The sequence below is a fragment of the Oncorhynchus tshawytscha genome, linkage group LG31 (assembly GCF_018296145.1).
Source record: "Oncorhynchus tshawytscha isolate Ot180627B linkage group LG31, Otsh_v2.0, whole genome shotgun sequence".
Taxonomy (NCBI): domain Eukaryota; kingdom Metazoa; phylum Chordata; class Actinopteri; order Salmoniformes; family Salmonidae; genus Oncorhynchus; species Oncorhynchus tshawytscha.
In genome coordinates this window covers 15,555,209-15,570,312 of record NC_056459.1, presented here as the reverse complement: position 1 = coordinate 15,570,312, position 15,104 = coordinate 15,555,209, and the positions used below count along the sequence as shown (strand labels likewise).

The 15,104-nt window shown below is 42.0% G+C and overlaps 1 protein-coding gene and 1 long non-coding RNA gene across 2 annotated transcripts; one reads left to right on the top strand and one right to left on the bottom strand.

The window, feature by feature from the left end:
* Nucleotides 1-3,525: 3,525 nt before the first annotated feature.
* LOC112229640 (stathmin-like) lies at nt 3,526-10,889 on the bottom strand. Its single transcript, XM_024395583.2, has 5 exons — nt 10,776-10,889; nt 8,860-8,906; nt 8,116-8,288; nt 4,846-5,037; nt 3,526-4,517 (listed from the first exon to the last, which is right to left on the bottom strand). Exons 2-5 carry the CDS (start codon nt 8,876-8,878, stop codon nt 4,455-4,457), a joined length of 447 nt encoding a protein of 148 aa, XP_024251351.1. The 5' UTR covers nt 8,879-8,906; nt 10,776-10,889; the 3' UTR covers nt 3,526-4,454.
* Nucleotides 10,890-10,979: 90 nt separating this feature from the next.
* LOC121841502 lies at nt 10,980-11,552 on the top strand. The gene is made up of 2 exons (XR_006080522.1): nt 10,980-11,242; nt 11,358-11,552. It is a non-coding gene; the product is annotated as an uncharacterized LOC121841502 (long non-coding RNA).
* Nucleotides 11,553-15,104: the final 3,552 nt, after the last annotated feature.

Genomic DNA, 15,104 nt, shown 5'->3' with positions numbered 1-15,104 from the left:
ACCAGGTTATAATAGCAATAAGGCACCTCGGGGGGTTGTGATATACTGTATGGCCAATACACCACGGCTAAGGGCTGTGTCCTAGCAGTGTACTAAGAACAGCCCTTAGCCGTGGTATATTGGCCATATACCAAACCGCCTCGGGCCTTATTGCTTAATTATACAACGGGTGGGTCTAATCCTGAATGCTGATAGGTTAAAACCGCATTCCAGCCGGTGTCTATTCCACAAGTTACCACTGGCAAAATCTATGATGTTAAAATGCCTATTTACTCTGTTCCATCTGACTGCGCAATCCACTGTCTCATCAGCCTAGCATCGGCTTCTACCTGACCTATGGAGAGCATCAATATTGCAACGTTTTTCTCATGATCTGAGTGACGTTTCTGTATAGCTGGAAATACATGAACTATCCACCTGGGTGTACACCTGCTGCATATGGCCAACTAACCTCTGGACCAAGTGACCTTCGCTTCAGTTAACGACTGCAGGGGTCAAACGGAACATGACACCATAGTTGAACAAACTTCTTGTAAACACTGACACATAGGGCCATCACGTTCACAAAGACATTAGATTATTACCTTGAATCTTCTAGTTTACCACGTGGTCGAAAGGTAAAACCATGGGTTTGATTCATTTCTATAAAAACACCTTCACATAAGGCCTCATCAAGTCATATTATTGATATTAGATTTTAGCTAGAATCTTGGCAGCCATCCAGGGATTAATTATATTTTTCCATTTCCTCAAATGAAAGTGCTCATAAATGGTGGATACATTTTTCTCCTATCTTCCAGACTTGTTAATATAGCCTTTGACAAAATGGTTGTTTGTTGATAAGGTGAGAGATGGATGTCTCAAAGGGAAAATTTGAGATTGATATAATGAAAGGAGATGGTGAATATTTTAGATATCCTGAAAAGAGTGGAGATATGAGAAACTAGATAGTGCTCTTTCTTGAATTAAGTGAAACATTGCCACCTAGTGGTCTTACTATGCTACTTCCATGTTCAATATTCCTATGTACTGTTTGTGTTTTGCAGTCTGCACTCTTCATGATGGCCTCCGGACATTACTTCTGTGTGGCTTGAGATGCATGCTAAAACGCTGCATATCTGTCTACCATCCTAGGTCCCTTGCGGAAGAAATGTGAAGACTGTCTGTCAGCGGAACCACTGCTCCCCAAAATCTTCCAGAATGACTTACCATTGTTTGGAGTCAACCTGAGTGGATGATTGACAGCTAGAGACACGCAATATTAGATTATGTGTTCCTAGATATGACAGAAAATAAGTACTTTTTCTTCTGGATCCCTTGAGATATATGTGGCCACCTGCTCATCGAACATCTTATTCCAAAATCATGGGCATTAATATGGAGTTGGTCCCCCCTTTGCTGCTATAACAGCCTCCACTCTTCTGGGAAGGCTTTCCACTACATGTTGGAACATTGCTGCGGGGACTTGCTTGCATTCAGCCAGAAGAGCATTAGTGAGGTTGGGCGATTAGGCCTGGCTCGCAGTCAGCGTTCCAATTCATCCCAAAGGTGTTCGATGTGGTTGATTGAGGTCAGTCAAGTTCTTCCACACCGATCGACAAACCATTTCTGCATGGACTTCGCTTTGTACATGGGGGGCCTTGTAATGCTGAAACAGGAAAGGGCCTTCCCTAACTGTTGCCACAAAGTTGGAAGCACAGAATCTTATAGAATGTCATTGTAGGCTGTAGCGTTAAGATTTCCCTTCACTGGAACCAAACTTTACAATTGGCACTATGCATTGGAGCAGGTAGCGTTGTCCTGGTATCCGCCAAACGCAGATTAGTCCGTCGAACTGCCAGATTGGGAAGCGTGATTCATCACTCCAGAGAATGCATTTCCACTGCTCCAGAGTCCAATGGCGGAGAGCTTTACACCACTCCAGCAGACGCTTGGCATTGCGCATAGTGATCTTAGGCTAGTGTACGGCTGTTCGGCCATGGAAACCCAATTGTGCCGACATTGCTTCCAGAGGCAGTTTCGAACTCTGTAGTGAGTGTTGCAACCGAGGAGACAATTATTACCCGCTACGTGCTTCAGCTCTCCCGTTCTGAGCTTGTGTGGCCTAGCACTTCACGGCTGAGCCTAGACGTTTCCACTTCACCATAACAGCACTTAGTTGATTATGGAGATTTCATGCCTGTGCACTCAGTTTTATATGCCTGTCAGCAACAGATGTGGTAAATAGTGAAATCCACTCATTTGAAGGGGTGTCCACATACCCTAAACAAAAGTATCAATGCATCCCTAGCTGTGAACCTATCAACTCCCACCACGGAGAGAAGCCACATTGCTCAAACTGATATTTATGGTTCCTTTGTTTCCATTCAGAGAACATTACTATGATAACGCTAGTGACATTTTATGCAACCAAATGTAAACGCTTTGGAGCCGAGTCAAATGAAGCTAGGGCAGAATGCATTCGTTCCCAGCAACTGCAAAAATCGATTCTCATTCTATGGTGGGAAAAGTACCCAGTCGTCATACTTGAGTAAAGGTAAAAGATCCCTTAAGTGAAAATGACTCAAGTGAAAGTCACCCAGTAAAATACTTCAGTAAGTCTGGAAGTATTTGGTTATATACTTCAGTATCAAGAGTAAAAAAATAATTCCTTATACTAGGCAAACCAGACTGCATGATTAATGATTGCATCATTGATTTACAGATTGCTAAATACATTAACAAATTAAACATGTTTAGTGAGTCTGCCAAATCAGAGGCAGTAGGGATGAACAGGGATAAAAGTGTGTGAATTGGACCATTTCTGTCCTGTTAAGCATTCAAAATGTAACGAGTACTTTTGGGTGTGAGGGAAAATGGAGTAAAAAGTACACCTCTAGGAATGTAGTGGAGTAAGTTCTCAAAATATAAAGTACAGCTACACCAAAATGTTTACATCACACCCCTGCTCAGCTTAGAAAGTAAATCCTTCCAGTTTATTTTCCTTTGTCTGAACCAGACTAAAAAAAAAAGTCAACTGTCCAGCGCTTTCTCACCTCCCAAACCCCACTAGAAGGCGCATGGAGTAGAAAACCACACTAATTGACAGGACATCAGAAGCGTCAAGAGAAGAATAAAGCTAGGCCCATTGGTCCTTGTGTGTATTTACATTGTCAAAGATTAAACCCAACATCCTTCCTTGACCTTTGGGTCATGTTAAAATGGCACAAAGGTCCAAAGCACTACATCTCAGTGCAAGAGGCTTCACTAGTCCCTGGCTCAAATCCAAACAGAAGCAGAGCCACATAGGACAGGGCACAATTGGCCAAGCATCATCTGGGTTTGGTAGTCATTGTAAATAAGTTTGTTCTTACCCGAATTGCCTAGTCAAAAATAAACCTTAGCCTAGAATCTAAACAGAAGTATGGATTCCAGAACACCTATATCCACAGAATGCAATAATCTGTTCTAGCTATGCATCAAAGGATGGGCTCCAAACAGCAGAAATCTGAAGCAGCACAGGTATCAATAAAGCACACATGGAAGGGGGTTTGACAATTGTATTTATTGTTTAGTATAACCGTTAAGTCAACTAGTACCATTATCTATTGAGATGCCAAATTGCATTCCATGTGTAGGCCCAGTCTTCCAGTAACATCATAGATAGACAAGCCTGGGGGAAAAAGTTAAATTCATGGACCGACAACAGCAAAGTCATGTGCTTTGAGACAAAACCCCACTTTACATAAGCAAAAAAAACTGCAGTGGCACAAAGATTAGACTTGGGGTGAGTTGAATGGCACCCTATTCAGTGCACTACTTTTGGGTAGTGCATTAGGGAATAGGATCAGGATGCCACAGACCTTTAAAGAGAAAGAGTAGCAGTTCTCTGAATAGTAAGAGATGCTATACAACACCTGCTGTGAAAAAGGTGAAATCGATCAACATGTTAACACAGATCAACAACCATTGATCAATAACTATTAGCCAGGTGTAACAGAGACTAGATTCCAAAATGGCACTATGGAAGAGATCATGTCAAGGACCTATGCATAGAGACATGCTTCCTTGAAGAACATACTGCCAATTTCCATGAGGTCCAAAGATGCAATGACAAAAGCTAAATAGCCAAAGAAATGGTCTGTATGAAATGGTCACTAGCGGTCAAACCCTTGCCTCTTCAATTTCTCTCAAAGGACTTTAGCTCCTCTCCAATGCATTTTGAGAGGAATTGACAGCTAGTAACTTAGACAGCCATGGAATAGAAGCAACAAGGGAACAAAAAGCCACATGTAAAGCTATTGCAAGTACACTTATAGCAGGAGAGTAATTGAATTCAGAAACGGAGAACTTTATTATTTTCTTCAAAAAGGTGGGTGGCAGTGAAGACAAAAATACTGGCCATTAACTAAATATAAATCAATCTTTGGATATGTAAAAAACCCTCTAGTATACAATCCCCAATAGACAGATATTCAGTTCTCGGCACCGCCCTCTTTGGTTTCCTTCTTGGCTCGCACCTCTTCCAGTTTCTTGTCCTGAGAAGAAATAGAAGTTCAAAACAGTGACATTATCCTTCAAAACATTTAAACAGACCGTACAAAGCATGGCTTGTGTCAGTGACGACAACATACATTCATATTTTCCATCAAAAATGTGTCATGGTTGACCAGTGACATTGGTGTTAACTGTTGGTGAGAAATCAAAATGTTGATAACTTCTGAAGTCTCCCAACTCTGAACTCACTTGCAGAGGTAAGTGATCAAGTCCTTGAGACAATCCCCCCCCCTGCTACGACTGGTAGCAGGGTCAGACTGTCACTGCAAGACTGGTTTGCATGTAAACGATAGCAAGAGGCCAACATACCTTCTCCTTGAACTTCTCACTCATGGCTGCCTGAAGGGCCTCCTTGTTCTCTTTGTTGGCTTCCATCTTCTGGTTAAGCTTCTCCTCAGCTATCTTGCTGAAGTTGTTGTTCTCCTCCATGGCTTTCCTTTGCACCTCCTTCTCATGCTCCCTCTTCTCAGCTAGGTGCTTCAGAACCTCTGCTTCATGGGACTGGAGGATGGCGCAAGGGGGAGAGGAGTTTGACACCCAACAAAACATTTGACTACAGCAATACTGTAGAGCAGGGCTCCCCAAAAAGGCAGAAACCAGGCCAAATACAGCCCAAGTTCAGAGTAAATAAAGTTGAGGCTGGACATGACTCAACCAGCACCAAGTGATTTTAATTTGGGACATTTGTTACAAAGTATTACGACTCTAAAACGTAATCCTATACAAATATAAGCAAGGATTAGGTTTAGTCAAATATCAGTTTGGGCTTGTCGGTCAATTTGCAGTCTACAAATTGTGTAATTATGTTCTGGGCCCCGACTAGCCACTCAAAACAACCCTCAGCTGAATCTAGTTAATCTCAGGCATAGAGGCATGTAATGCATCATGGCAAAAGGTTAACGTGTATCCACACACTAGCTCCATCTATCTATCCTGCTCAAAAAAATAAAGGGAACACTTAAACACAATGCAACTCCAAGTCAATCACACTGAAATCAAACTGTCCACTTAAGCAACACTGATTGACAATACATTTCACATGCTGTTGTGCAAATAGAATAGACAACAGGTGGAAATTATAGGCAATTAGCTAGACACCCCCAATAAAGGAGTGGTTCTGCAGGTGGTGACCATAGATCACTCAGTTCCTATGCTTCCTGGCTGATGTTTGTCACTTGAATGCTGGCGGTGCTTTCACTCTAGTGGTAGCATGAGACAGAGTCTACAACCCACACAAGTGGCTTAGGTAGTGCAGCTCATCCAGGATGGCACATCAATGCGAGCTGTGGCAAGAAGGTTTGCCGTGTCTGTCAGCGTAGTGTCCAGAGCATGGAGGCGCTATCAGGAGACGTGGAGGAGGCCGTAGGAGGGCAACAACCCAGCAGCAGGACCGCTACCTCCACCTTTGTGCAAGGAGGAGCACTGCCAGAGCCCTGCAAAATGACCTCCAGCAGGCCACAAATGTGCATGTGTCTGCTCAAACGGTCAGAAACAGACTCCATGAGGGCCCGACGTCCACAGGTGGGGTTTTGCTTACAGGCCAACACCGTGCAGGACGTTTGGCATTTGCCAGAGAACACCAAGATTGGCAAATTCGCCACTGGCTCCCTGTGCTCGTCACAGATGAAAGACAACCCTCCATGTAACATCCTCCAGCATGACCGGTTTGGCGGTGGGTCAGTCATGGTGTGGGGTGGCATTTCTTGCCTCCATGTAATGCCAATTAGGTACTGAGATGAGATCCTCAGGCCCCTTGTGAGACCATATGCTGGTGCGGTTGATGATATGGACTGGCCAGCCCGTTCCCCAGACCTGAATCCAATTGAGCAAATCATGTCTCGCTCCATCCACCAACACTGTCCAGGAGTTGGCGGATGCTTTAGTCCAGGTCTGGGAGGAGATCCCTCAGGAGACCAGCCGCCACATCAGGAGCATGCCCAGGCATTGTAGGGAGGTCATACAGGCACGTGGAGGCCGCACACACTACTGAGCCTCATTTTGACTTGTTTTAAAGGACATTACAGCAAAGTTGGATCAGCCTGTAGTGTGGTTTTCCACTAATTTTGAGTGTGACTCCAAATCCAGACCGCCATGGGTTGATAAATTTGATTTCCATTGATAATTTTGTCAGCACATTCAACTATGTAAAGAAATAAGTATTTAAGAATATTTCATTCAGATCTAGTGTTTTATTTTAGTGTTCCTTTATTTTTTTTGAGCAGTGTGTATATATATATATATAATTTTTAAAAGGTAGTTACATTTCAGGATATAGTAATATTTATTGGGATCCAAACAGGATATAATTAATATATTGTATTGATAAAACTATTTGTACACTAGTTGGTGGTACCAAAAGTACAGTATTTTTTGTTCAATAGCTTGTTTGCTTTTTTTTTTTACAGGGAGACAGCACTTTATTGCCATGACTGAGGAAAACTCATTGTGGCTCAGTCTTGTCAATCTGCAGCAGACAAATGGTGAGCAATATGTCTGGAATATTGAAACCAGTAAAATATGAAGTAGCTTTTTTTGGTCCTCCAATAACCGGTATCTGCATTAAAAATCATAATCTGTCAACCTTTAGAGACATCACTACAGACCCTGATTTGATACTGGGCACCATCACAACCAGCCATGATCAGGAGTCCCATAGGGCAGTGTACAATCAGCCCAGCGTCATCCGGGTTAGGCAGTCATTGTAAAATAAGATTTTGTTCTTAAGTAACGTTCCTAATTAAAAAAGTAGTATACTGCTCAATCAATTTGTGACAAGTCTATTAGCCAATATGTTTTACAATAGTAACAAAGTGATTCATTTTATCTAGTAAAACAGTTCAACTAAACATCAAGAACCACAAAATGCTTAGTGATAAATTAGCTGTATTATTAGTTCAGAATTCAAAAGCTGACATTTATAGGAGCACAGAAATGTGTTCATTTTAAATAAAATTAAAGTTATTGGTTGAAATATTTTTGGTGTTCCATGCTCAAGCACATTGTACCCTCAAATATTTGCATCATTAAGAGAGAAAGTGTTCAGCTGCTCTTTTAAGGGACAGGCCATTAGTGGCAATCTGTCTGCTAGTTGCAGACAGCAACAGCAAACTAATATTGAAAAACTGCATGTGATCAAAACAATGCAACTAGCCAAGACAGACAAAGTCACACTTCAGTAGCCTCTCAGGTCAAGTCGACCAGCTTCTATATTTGGGCTTGGGATTGAAAAACTTTGCAAATTGTGTGACCGCCCAACATGGCTGGTGAAATAACATTCTTAACCATCAAAGCCAAAATATACCTGTGTAAATTTTCCACCTTAATGTCATGATAATATCCTATTGTCAGACCCCTTGCTATTCCCACACCTAGTAAATACATTCCCCAAATAGTGTCAGTCAAGGCTAGGATTTCACCCCCCAAATATGTTTAGATAGCAATACACACCCTTATTCACGGGTGAGGGTAGGCGACCTTTTTTCTGAACAAGTTTTACCTTTATAGAGGACCCCTTTTGGCTCAAGAGCACACCCATAAGCAAAACCTCAGTCTAGCATCTTTAACTGGAGCACAATCTACCTTCCTCCTTTCCTCTGCAGCCTCCAGTTTCCTCTGGATCTCCTCCAGGGACAGGTCCTTCTTCTTGGGGGGAGACAGAGGGAACTCTCCCTTGGCGTCTGGAGCTGGAGTGCCCAGGATCACCTCAAATGCCTGGCCAGATGCACGTTTGTCAATCTCCTTAACCTGAATATCTATGAGCGGACAAATTACACATGTTACTAAATCAAAGTTCATTGGTGGGCCACAGAGATGGAACGAATTGTGTGTGTTGCAACAGTGCAATAACTAACAACTTGCACATAATCCAAAAATCAGAAGCAGCAATGCCAGAGTCCAGAAAATATATAAGTGCGTATAGTCAGCATATGACTAGAAACTGTACATCAGCCATAGTCATATAATGAGCCATGACTAGAAAGCAGTATACACAAATGAACTCCAGATGAGGAATACATGCAGGCTGACAGAGATAAGGGAATGGGGCACTTTTTTGGTAAAACGTCCAAATGAGGGAGGGGACAAGAAAGTGAACATTACAGGGAGAAAGGGTAGAGAGAAGGCCACTGTGTGGACATTGAACTAGGGTTCCCCCATGTCCAAAGAAACACTGCATCTCCTGTCACCTGGACTGCTGGGAAAAGACGTGACTGGTCAAAACAATAGTGGAAGCGCTTCATTAGACTGGCTTCCACTTGGTCATTTCTTTCAGATGGAGAGGGGTGAGAAACAACTAATTTCACAGCTTCCAAAATCACAACTTACCTCCGCAGGAGGCCGCCATTTCAGCAGTGGACAGCAAGTCAATGTACCTGGAAGAAAGTTCAGTCACATTTACTTACAGCCCTTTTAACACTAGCAGTTGTCAGTGCCTTTACAGTAACCCGTCCTTAACCCCAACAACCAAGCCTGCCAACACTTGCTATTGCATTAGTACATCCTTGAACATGAAGAACCACACTCCCAAGGACTGGATGAAACTCAGTCTCATCTTTACAAGGTGCCTGAATAACAGCACTAGCACCCTCTAGTGGGATAGAAACACAATTTACTGTGTGTTTAGGTGGAAGACTGACGAAACAGCAGGGTAAAGTAAAACAAGGTCCACTCAGTGGCGACATCCTTCGGTCATGTTCAACAACGACCAAGCAACACCCTATTAATGTAGCCTATTTTAAAAAGCTGTCTGGAATTCATTCACAGCTAAATAACTACATGGCACATTAAACTACATAAGCCACATGCAAGCAAAATACTGTAGATTGGACCTTTCAATGCCCAGCTACAGCGTCTCAGTGCCATTCTGTTGCATGGATACTTTGAACTAACAGGCCATGGTTAGAACAAAAAGGCTAGAGCTTTTCGAAATGGCAGGGTATTGAAAATGCGATTGGGAAGCTGTAGAGATATTTGGCAGCTATAACCTACAGACGAAGCCAACAAACCTAATCTGAATATTCAAGCAGGATATATTCAACACAAGCTGCAATGGTGCACATAGCGAACTATCTATAAGCCACAGGGGGACAAAGAAAAGAAAAAAAGTTCCAACCGCCGCAAATTCGAGAGCAGCCCAACTGCAAGAAGAATGCGAATCGCCGCAAACATTTGCATGTACAGGAATTTGACTGAAATGGTGCTACTAAAAGACAGACAATGATGCTGAGGTGTGTAAACAGATCACGATCAATTGGGAGGGACACCTGCAGCAATCAAAAGCTGTTGTATTGAGGTTAACGAATAATTAGGTAACGTTTCAGGGTCAACACAAAACTGTCGTATAGCTTCCAAAATATAAATTAATGGCACAACAATGGCTATTTTGTTTGATTGCAATGAACGTCAATGAGACGAGTTACAAACAAAGAGGAGCGCGTGTTCAAGGCAGCTCCGCCCGTTTAGCTATTCGCATGCTGCCCCTCACCACACCAAGTGCATAACGTTAAGTTAAAAAAATAAAATAGGCTAGAACAGTATACGAGAAATAATTTAAACGTCAATAAAGCTGATAATTGTTAATGGCGACTGGACGCTTCAAATACCGATGGTAGCGTTAATTTTGCAAAGCACCCTGCAAACAAAATGTTTAAAAAGTAGTTAATGAAAACGCGCATCAGTTGATGGCTGACCAAAGTAGAAAAATGAGCTACTTTAAAAGATTCAAAGTGACGTATATTATTTCTGTAAATTCATGACTTTACTAGCAACGTCGTGTAGTCAATCAAATAATTTGCGTCAGACTATCAAGTGTGCATCCCTAACCAGCAAAACAAACACTCATTGTTCAACGACAACTAACGTTAATCACAGTCTGAAACTGAACAGATTAAATATGGTTAACGTTACTGTGGAACAACAAGTCACTCACCATCAGATCCATGTTCTTTTTACAATTGCATACATTTTTCACCAATGCATCAATGAAAGACATGAAGTTAACAATGTCTTTAACGTTGACTAGTTACTGTAGATTGGTTGCTAGTTAACGTTAAAACAAATGTATATATTTAACGACGTCGTTTAGCCAAGATTGAAGCTGAGGTAACACATTCCATCACCACTTGACAAAAAAAAATGCTTAAGGTAAAACCAGTACCATCATAAATCAGGCAAGATTACCTACAATTACAATCTTTAAGTCATATTTTTGGTACGGATAACGTTAGCAATATTACACCCACCTTAATAAACAGTGAAACAAAATTTTCCTTAACAACCAGACTTTAACCGCGAATTCTATGCTCGAGCATGGCCAGTTCGCGCATAAAAAGCCCCAAATGTGTGTCGTCAAAGCCAATTCTAGAATTCTATTGGCTGTTTCTTACTCTCTCCGCACTCCTGGTAGTTGTAGTTTTAGTGCTTTCTAGATGTCAACACAGACAGACGAGAATCCTCCAATCATTTCAGTTACTTTGGTAATGAACTTTGAATGAATATATAAATTGATTGTTTCAATTTAATTGATTTTAAAAAATATGGGTATTTTGGGGAAGAAATGTCAAAAGTGTGTCTTTGACCTACATCAGTCAGTCAGCCCTTGAATGAAGTGTGTGATGATTCAGGGTGTGCGCCATTACATAAGTCTTCATTGTTTAGCTCCAACTAACCAGATGCGCGTTCTCCACCGGGCGCTCTAGAGGACTGTAGGGTAGCTATACGATTTATTAACGTTTTGATCACGTTGTCTGCACTATTTTATTTTTTTGCAGCATTCCTCCATAGTCATGACTGTCATTGTGTCCTACTTTGTTTTTATCACACAGAGATATATGACTGCAAAGGATCCATGGAATGACCCATATTTCCTCCAGAGCCAGAAAGCTGCAGTCATACATCATTTACCAACCATTTGTCTGACGTCAGAGGACTTGCGAGGACTACACCCCCAATCCTGAAAGAAGTCAGCTTCTGTCTGTTTGTTTTTAACTAATTCATTAAAAATAAAAAGCTGAAATGTCTTGAGTCAATAAGTATTCAATCACTTTGTTATGGCAAGGCTAAATAAGTTCAGGAGTGCAAATTTGACTAACAAATCACGTAAGTTGCATGGACTCACTCTGTCTGCAATAATAGCGTTTAACATGATTTTTGAATGACTACCTCATCTCTGTACCCCAGACATAAAATGATCTGTAAGGTCCTTTAGTCATGCAGTGCATTTCTAACACAGATTCAACCACAAAGACCAGGGAGGTTTTCCAATGACTCACAAAAAGAGCACATATTGGTACTGTAGATTGGTAAAAAGAAAGAATGAAAAGCAGACATTGAACATCCCTTTGAGCATGGTGAAGTTATTAACTAAACTTTGGATGGTGTATCAATAAATCACATGAATGAGTCCCACTATCCATATTTTCAAGCATTGTGGTGGCTGCATCATGTTTTTATGTTTTATTTATTTCACCTTCATTTAACCAGGTAGGCCAGTTGAGAACCAGTTCTCATTTGTAACTGCGACCTGGCTAAGATAAAGCAAAGCAGTTCAACACATACAACAACACAGAGTTATACATGGAATAAACAAACATACAGTCAATAATACAGTAGGAAAAAATGATATATACAGTGTGTGCAAATGAGGTAAGATAGGGGAGATAACGCAATAAAATAGGCCATAGTGGCGAGGTAATTAGGATATAGCAATTAAACACTGGAGTGATAGATGTGCAGAAGATGAATGTGCAAGTAGAGATACTGGGGTGCAAAGGAGCAAAATAAATACAGTATGGGGATGAGGGAGTTGGATGGGCTATGTACAGGTGTAATGATCAGTGAGCTGCTCTGACAGCTGGTGCTTGAAGTTAGTGAGGGAGATGTGAGAAACCAGCTTCAGCGATTTTTGCAGTTCGTTCCAGTCATTGGCAGAAGAGAACTGGATGAAAAGGCGGCCAAATGAAGATTTGGCTTTGGGGGTGAGCAGTGAAATATACCTGCTGGAGTGCGTGCTGCGAGTGGGTGCTGCTATGGTGACCAGTGAACTGAGATAAGGCGGGGCTTTACCTAGCAAAGACTTGTAGATTACTTGGAGCCAGTGGGTTTGGCAACGAGTATGAAGCGAGGGCCAGCCAACGAGAGCGTACAGTAGTGGGTAGTATATGGGGCTTTGGTGACAAAACGGATGGCACTGTGATAGGCTGCCTCCAATTTGTTGAGTAGAGTGTTGGAGGCTATTTTGTAAATGACATCGCCGAAGTCGAGGATCGTTAGGATAATCAGTTTTACGAGGGTATGTTTGGCAGCATCAGTGAAGGATGCTTTGTTGCGAAATAGGAAGCCGATTCTAGATTTAATTTTGGATTGGAGATGCTTAATGTGGGTCTGGAAGAAGAGTTTACAGTCTAACTAGACACCTACAGTGAGGGAAAAAAGTATTTGATCTCCTGCTGATTTTGTACGTTTGCCCACTGACAAAGAAATGATCAGTCTATAATTTTAATGGTAGGTTTATTTGAAGTGAGAGACAGAATAACAACAACGAAAATTCAGAAAACGCATGTCAAAAATATTATAAATTGATTTGCATTTTAATGAGGGAAATAAGTATTTGAACCCCTCTCAGTCAGAAAGATTTCTGGCTCCCAGGTGTCTTTTATACAGGTAATGAGCTGAGATTAGGAGCACACTCTTAAAGGGAGTGCTATTAATCTCAGTTTGTTACCTGTATAAAAGACACCTGTCCACAGAAGCAATCAATCAATCAGATTCCAAACTCTCCACCATGGCCAAGACCAAAGAGCTCTCCAAGGATGTCAGGGACAAGATTGTAGACCTACACAAGGCTGGAATGGGCTACAAGACCATCGCCAAGCAGCTTGGTGAGAAGGTGACAACAGTTGGTGCGATTATTTAAAAATGGAAGAAACACAAAAGAACGGTCAATCTCCCTCGGCCTGGGGCTCCATGCTAGATCTCACGTTGTGGAGTTGCAATGATCATGAGAACGGTGAGGAATCAGCCCAGAACTATACGGGAGGATCTTTTCAATGATCTCAAGGCAGCTGGGACCATAGTCACCAAGAAAACAATTGGTAAAACACTGCGCCATGAAGGACTGGAATCCTGCAGCGCCCGCAAGGTCCCCCTGCTCAAGAAAGCACATATACATGCCCGGTCTGAAGTTTGCCAATGAACATCTGAATGATTCAGAGGACAACTGGGTGAAAGTGTTGTGGTCAGATGAGACCAAAATGGAGCTCTTTGGCATCAACTCAACTCGCTGTGTTTGGAGGAGGAGGAATGCTGCCTATGACCCCAAGACACCATCCCCACCGTCAAAAATGGAGGTGGAAACATTATGCTTTGGGGGTGTTTTTCTGCTAAGGGGACAGGGGACGGGGACATGTACCGTCAAATCTTTGGTGAGAACCTCCTTCCCTCAGCCAGGGCATTGAAAATGGGTCATGGGTGGGTATTCCAGCATGACAATGACCCAAAACACACGGCCAAGGCAACCAAGGAGTGGCTCAAGAAGAAGCACATTAAGGTCCTGGAGTGGCTTAGCCAGTCTCCAGACCTTAATCCCATAGAAAATCTGTGGAGGGAGCTCAAGGTTTGAGTTGCCAAACATCAGCCTCGAAACCTTATTGACTTGGAGAAGATCTGCAAAGAGGAGTGTGACAAAATCCCTCCTGAGATGTGTGCAAACCTGGTGCCCAACTACAAGAAACATCTGACCTCTGTGATTGCCAACAAGGGTTTTGCCACCAAGTACTAAGTCATGTTTTGTAGAGGGGTCAAATACTTTTTCCCTCATTAAAATGCAAATCAATTTATAACATTTTTTGACATGCGTTTTCTGGATTTTTGTTGTTGTTATTCTGTCTCTCACTGTTCAAATAAACCTACCATTAAAATTATAGACAGATCATTTCTTTGTCAGTGGGATAACATACAAAATCAGCAGGGGATCAAATACTTTTTCCCTCACTGTAGGTATTTGTAGCTGTCCACATATTCTAGGTCAGAACCTTCCAGAGTAGTGATGCTGGATGGGCCGGCAGGTGCGGAAAGCGATCAGTTGAAGAGCATGCATTTAGTTTTACTTGCATTTAAGAGCAGTTACACAGTAATGTCTCTTATAGATGGCGATTATGTTATGATATCGTTTAGGACCTTGAGCGTGGCTGAGGTGCACCCATGACCAGCTCTGAAACCAGATTGCATAGCGGAGAAGGTACGGTGGAAAATGGTCGGGCTAAGCACAGGCAAAATCCTAGGGGAAAACCTGTTCCAGTCTGCTTTCCACCAGACACTGGGAGATGTATTCACCTTTCAGCAGGACAATAACTTAAAACACAAGGCCAAATCTACACTGGAGTTGCTTACCAAGAAGACAGTGCATGTTCCTGAGTGGCCAAGTTACAGCTTTGAGTTAAATCTGCTTGGAAATCTCAAAATAGTTGTCTAGCAATGATCAACGACAAATTTGACAGAGCTTGAAGAATTCTGAAAAATATTATGTGCAAATGTTGCACAATCCAGGTGTTGAAAGCTCTTAGAGACTTACC